The sequence below is a fragment of the Glandiceps talaboti genome, chromosome 10, assembly GCF_964340395.1.
Source record: "Glandiceps talaboti chromosome 10, keGlaTala1.1, whole genome shotgun sequence".
Lineage (NCBI taxonomy): Eukaryota > Metazoa > Hemichordata > Enteropneusta > Spengelidae > Glandiceps > Glandiceps talaboti.
Genome location: NC_135558.1, coordinates 20,563,940 through 20,570,964, shown reverse-complemented (window position 1 = coordinate 20,570,964; position 7,025 = coordinate 20,563,940). Strand labels below are relative to the sequence as shown.

The 7,025-nt window shown below is 37.1% G+C and overlaps 1 protein-coding gene across 2 annotated transcripts in view; it reads left to right on the top strand.

Moving 5' to 3' along the window:
* Positions 1-2,027: 2,027 nt before the first annotated feature.
* Positions 2,028-7,025, top strand: part of LOC144441444 (sodium- and chloride-dependent glycine transporter 1-like) — a 38,029-nt gene continuing 33,031 nt past the window's right edge. Inside the window, exons 1-2 of one of the 2 annotated variants that reach the window (XM_078131019.1) lie at positions 2,028-2,230; positions 6,578-6,682. In XM_078131019.1, coding sequence (XP_077987145.1) covers positions 6,650-6,682 — 33 coding nt within the window. In that variant the 5' untranslated portion in view covers positions 2,028-2,230; positions 6,578-6,649. Of the gene's footprint in view, positions 2,231-6,520; positions 6,683-7,025 lie in introns of those variants that run through there. The other variant, XM_078131018.1, reaches the window with a different exon arrangement.

Genomic DNA, 7,025 nt, shown 5'->3' with positions numbered 1-7,025 from the left:
ATCATTCTATGCAATTTGTATAGGAATGTTAATATAATCTCGATGATTTCAAATCAAGTCTGTTTGAAACAATATGTATCTTGTAGAATTCACTTTCCCGCCAAAATAACGTCGACGTATTTTCATCATCTATCATACTACCCGGATATATTGTAAAATCTACCGAGATGTGTTCAACCGAGTTACGAGTGGGTCTAATAATTACTTCTAATAAGCACAAGCATACACTAACACGCACGCACGCGCGCGCGCGCGCACACACACACACACACACACGCACGCACGCACACACGCACGCACGCACACACGCACGCACGCATACACACACACACACATACATACATACATACATACATACATACATACATACATACATACATACATACATACATACATACACACACACACACACACACACATACATACATACATACATACATACATACACACGCACGCACGCACGCACGCACGCACACACACACACACACACACATACATACATACATACATACATACATACATACATACATACATACATACATACATACATACATACATACATACATACATACATACATACATACAAGGAGGGCCAGGGGAGACATGATAGAATTATGGAAATACACTCACGGAAAATATAACACAAATCACCATTTATTACAACTTGACACTACTTGGGTCACAAGAGGTCATCCATTGAAACTAAAGAAATTTTGATTTTCCAAATCTGTGCGTGCTCACTTCCTCGGAAACAGAGTCATCAACACATGGAATAGTTTGCCTGCTTCGCTTGTCACATCAAATTCACTTAACAGTTTTAAGAACAATCTGGACTCTCTCTCTCTGGGAACACTCGAAATATTCTACGAACATTGACTTCTCACTACAGCCATAATGACATGGATTGACACTATTTTGTTTTGCGGACCAGCTTATAGGCTATTAGCCTTACCCAGCTGTTATTATGATATGATATGATATGATGTGATATGATATGATATGATATGATATGATATGATATGATACATACATACATACATACATACATACATACATACATACATACATATGGTATACATACATATATACATACATGTTGAGATTTTCCTTCGTCTATTTCAATTGGCAATAAATTGTAACCCAAACTCTATTTTTGAAAATGAAATGTTATTTGTTTGCTAGTTAAACATTAAGATGATCAAGGAGAGGTGATATTCAACACATGCAATAATATCAACAAATTAAAGGTAGACTGGTTGGAATTTGATAATTCTCTAAGATTTTATAGAAAATGTTTAGTTTACTGTGTTGTATCTTGATGTAAAATCTTATCTACAGGAATGACTAAAAGTAGAAGGACGTATAATCTGCAAGATACGACGTGTAGTGCCTGTATCTAAATCAACACTCAGAAGGCCGACCAGGGCTGAATAACACGATGTTTTGTAAATATATCTTACAGTCAAACAGACTTTGGGACTGGAGCCAAAACTGTCAATGTTCGCATTACGTGTTAAACTCGCATAAATAATTCTGTCGCGTTATTTTTTGTATCATATTCCATATTTCCGCATTCCAATGTATATAATATATCCATAGATATCAACATCTTGAGACGGTACTACAACGGTGTCCTCCGGTGTCTTATGACGGAAATTAGTCACGTGGTACCAAGAAGTTTAGTATTAGTAAGCGTAAATGTACGTGAAAACAAGGAAATCAAGAAGTTAATAAGAAGTCAAGGTTTTTCTTATCAGTGGAATGCCAAAGTCTTGGCTGATTCTGACATGTTGACAATAATAGTTATTACTTAGATCATATCCGTTGTTCACTGAAATGTTGACGCATGTATACGAGTTTGAGTTGAAACCGATGATTGTACCACTAGACAAGGAAGAAAGTGATCGTACATTCCAAAATATCACGTTTGGGAATGTTTAATTCCTTGGAAACGTTTCCGTCATTCCCGATAAATATTCAGCTGTGTTTCCCCTAATATTATACCGTGTACGCAAGCTGTTGCTATTATATGTTTATCTCTACTCACGCTAACACGATTCGTCGATTATCTAATGTTTTGGATACAAAATTGATCAAAAGTAGTGTCTAACAGTTGGGCTTATTATTTAATACTTTCGCCAATTCATTGTGCCGATCCACATATTCATTACATCAATAAGTCCAGAGTAAGTCGAGTGTTGCGTTGAAGCTCTGAGTTTAAAGCCCAAGGGTAAGTGGAATGTTTATAAATGTCACTTTACTGGGACAAGTCGACGTCTTTACATGGAAGCCTAGAGTCCAATCAAGTGGGGGGGTTGGGGGGGGGGGGGGAGACGATAGTCAAAATCCACACACAATTTGATTCTAGGCTATTATGCATCGGCGACTTTTCCATAAGCTTGCCATTATCTATTGTTCTCCTTGTTTGATAGCACGCATTCTAAAAAGAACGTATCTGTATTACAACTATAATTGTTATGTATTGGCTTACATAAATAATAATTATATAGTATTGAATGACTCTGGAATATAGATATACCACATGTATCTTGGTGCTCACAGCTCACTCGTAATAATTCGGGTTTTTTTTCTACATCTGTATTTAAAAATCCCCCGATATAGCTATGATCATTGTGTTTTAAATGGAACGTATTATCTATTGTTTTTCCTTGTTGTCATGCACTCTAGACAGAAAGCTCAAAGCAATGTGACTATTTGACGGGTTCTCATATTTCTTCAATCTCCTATGAACCGATAAACACGGAATAGACGCGAAAGAAATATAGAGTTTTGAGTACGGAGTATATTTTCTGAAAGCGGAAAAAAATTTTTTTTTTGTAACTATCGCGACGTGAAGCAAATGATCATCAATTTTGTTTATACCTAACGGTTGTATTATTTCGTAAATTCAACTATTTAGGCGTATAAAAGGATGAATGTTATCTATTCTATTCTATTCTATTCTATTCTATTCTATTCTATTCTATTCCATTCCATTCTATTCTATTCTATTTTTGCTGTTGAAAAGTAAAAGTTCGTGACGCAGCATTTTCTAATATATATTACACACCATCCAATTTCTTTGGGATATTTCCGTCACTCAATTTCACATTACCACCGTAGGACATTCAACCATTTTATTTCATTTACACTTGTTTCCATTCAAGTGCTTTATAGGTAGAATTTTCCATTATTCTCAACCAAAATCATTTATTTCGATTGAACTTATCATTTGCTTTTACCACTTTCTTCAGTAGTCTTAGAGAGGAATTCAAAGTGGAAAGTTTCACTTGTATGTTTTCAATACAATATTTAAATTTTTGAATTTCCATTAATTTTGTCATAGGCGTCAAATTACAGCTAGGCCAAGCCAAAGGAAGCGAAAACTAGTTCGGCATGTATACCACGTCTAGTTCCTATACAGTATCGTTACAATTTACACCTCCACTCACTTGTCTAGTTCCTTTACACTTACAGTATCAGCGTGCGAAATTAACGCCGGTCCTTCGGCCCGAGACCAACAGATTTCCGTTCGGACTGACAGTTTTTCAGAATTACAACAACGTATCGGTCCTTATGACCGATTGAAATTTGGAGTAAATAATAACATTTATTCAAAGATATATCCAATTTCACCTACATGAATCTGATCTTGTGTTACCTATTTTACTCTCGACATCTCGTTCAAGTCAAGCGGCACAGAGCTAGCTCGCTACGTGTTGTTGCCAATGTTGATATCATGTCTACATGACGTAGCATACAGCGTCTAATCATCTGCGTCTTAGACATTCAGACTCATTTTACGCATTCAGCGCATACGTCTTTTTCCGCCATGATATCGTACTCATTTAATCATTGTTGTAAAGTTTACTGCTCGAAGTGTATGAAACTTTTAACGTGTTTGAGACAGTTCCACGTTGAATTTATAAAGTATGTGGCGATATTTAGAAGGCGGCAATGAGCTTCCGAAGAAAAAGACGAAACATACACTGTTTTTTAAAGGCTGGTATAGCCGGTAAATGTTATTGGGTTTCCCGATCAATTTACCGGAGTTCCCCATGTCTGTTGCCGCGATCGAAAATGGCGTTTTAACTGATAAAGAAGGCAGGTACACTTCGTAAGATATCTCCAGTACGATAGGTTTTTTTTTGTAAAAACAGTAAAAAAAAAGCGTAGTCTGATTGCTTTCAATTTGATGCATATGATAATGTACGTCCTGTCATGTTATAATCAACGTGTAGACTTAGAAATGTTGCATTTTTGTTGCCATTGTTGTATCTGGAAAATTACTGCATCATGCCAAACACGGGTACATAGTGGATGACACATTATAGTACAGTTACCATATCACGTTCCCACGTCAAAAAAACTCGCACTTTAAGACATGTTTAGCCATTCTCTTCATCATGGTCAGATTTCTTACACAAACAGTCAGAGACGATACTCAATACACCACGGTAGGGTATACGGGTAGGGCTTTATGGGGGGCTTCATTACATATGTAAAGACCGAAGGAAGACGAAACCGCTCCGTGTCACTGAGTGGATGGAAATTGAAATAAAGCAAATACACAGTTTTCAAGAGGGATAGTTACGCGATAAAACTTTCTGCTATGATGTGAATGTGTGGTCTACGTTCGATAAGAGTTGGAAAGCTACATCAGCTGTTGCCACAGACGATGAATCTGACTTTGGATTATGTGATTCAGAATTTAGTGAATCGTACAGAGAGGAAGGAGAGGACTGTGATCTCTTAGAGATTGCAGATAATGTAGATTTATTGATTCATTCACCCATATTATCTACAATCTATGGATCTGTATTTCTATGGTGGAATGAATACATTCAGTCTCAGACCACTATAGTCTATAAGGACAGAATGAATATGCAGTCTCTAGCTGGGTTCATAGTTACAAATGAAAATCTCTACTCACAGAGTCAAAAATTACTTGGTTAGGAATCCAAAATTTACTTTTGACTCTGTGAGTGGAAATTTTATGAAATAATAGTGGATAGTGAACAATTCGTTGTACTCTCTTTTACTTTTTATATCTAAAGATATGCTGTATCATATTAAAGTTCAAAATCATTTAGTCTGTAAATGGGGGAGGGGTGTAGATACAGGTCGTGAACATGGACTGCATTGAGTATGGACCAGCAGTTTTCCTTAAGGACCAGCAGCATTTGCTACATGTCGGTCCTTATGACCAGTAGTCATTTCCCCTTAAGTTCACACACTGGTAACAGTATCGTTACCATTTACACATCCACTCACAGTCTAGTTCCTATACAGTATCGTTACCATTTACACCTCCACTTGCAGTCTAGTTCCTATACAGTATCGTTACCATTTACACCTCCACTTGCAGTCTAGTTCCTATACAGTATCGTTACCATTTACACCTCCACTCGCAGTCTAGTTCCTATACAGTATCGTTACCATTTACACCTCCATTCACATGTTGCCATCCAGACTAGTACACCACTCTTCTCGTGAAAATTACAAAAAATGTAACTGCAGTAACGAATTTCCCCGAATTTTTTTTTATCATCACAACAGCTCTAATCTTGTAGATCAAATTGGTTTTATGAGGACGGCCTATTCGGTTTGAATTGGTGTTACCTACTTACATTGTAAATAAGCTTATTCCGATCCCACATAATAAAACCGACGTGTCTCGTACAATTCCATATGGCATTAAAATTAAAATTAACCATTTTGTTGTGTACAAATGCAACAGTGTAACAAACACATTTTCATCTTAGCACTATTCATGTAATGTGATATACACATATTTCTTGTCACTGGTAATACCTTCTAGGTGGAAATGTCACTACATCAAATAAACCATACTGTGACCTGTGGCCGTAACCAACTTATTTGATCCTTCCCCTTCGATACGTAGTAAACCCAATGATACGCTAGTCGAATTACTAACGTACAGCTAAAATGATGTAGGCTTGGTGTTTAACTCATGTGACATGACATTTAATACACATCCTCAGCCAACTTAACATACATGTTGCCGTGCACAGAGGGGATATACATGTAGAAATAGTCAAGTTGAAATGTTGGTTATCAGTTTAAGAAAATGAACAATTGTAGCCATTAAAATCATCAAGTCCATGTATATTGTTTTCATTAGAAGCCTGTTTTTACTGCACTGTGAAAGAATAGTAATGCTTGGGCAAAGGATCCTGCTGTGTTTATTGTGTCTCTGTTATTGTTAGTCTAAAGCAGAAATATGTCTATATTTGTGTCAAAAACATAATGTCCCAGGAGTGATACACCAAGCCTACATCATTTTAGCTATAACACTGGATACTTTCGATATTACACGTCCATGTTCTCTATTCGTCGAACGACGCAAAAACTTCTGATTCACTGCGGGGGCTAGGTGTCAAGGCGGGGGGCTAGGTGGGGCACTCACATGCATATGCAGTACAGCATTGACGGGTATCCTGAAACCGCACGTCATTCATCAGTATGCAAATAAGAGCGAGAGAGAGTGCTTGAAATAAATTAGCCTACACTGCACAGAACACGGCCATACACACTTTCAATCTATTCTCTCCAGCACTGGACGGTAGCCACGCTTGATAGAAGGATATTTTTTCGAGAATTGGTCGGGACATACAACTCCAAGATCATGTCGAAAGAAGAACGAGGTTCGGTACAGGCTGTAAGTATATATTTTGATATCATAAAGTGAAAGTGTTTTTCGTTCTCATGTCAAAGTGATGGAAATGCTACTTTTCATGCGTATTTGATCAATAACGCTTGCTGGACGTTTCAACTGACCTGTTTGATTCGAAAGGGAAGCCATAGAATCTCAGACAGATAACATTACCATACATTTTACTATAGTACCATGTCAATTCACCCAGTCTGCCGTTTAAAATAGTCTTGAAATGAAATGGATGTTTTGAGCGGGAAGTCTCAACAGACAATTTCTCGTCACATACGACGTTTTTGTGCAAATATGCATATAGGTCATACACGTATTGTTCGTACCTTGTTGTTCA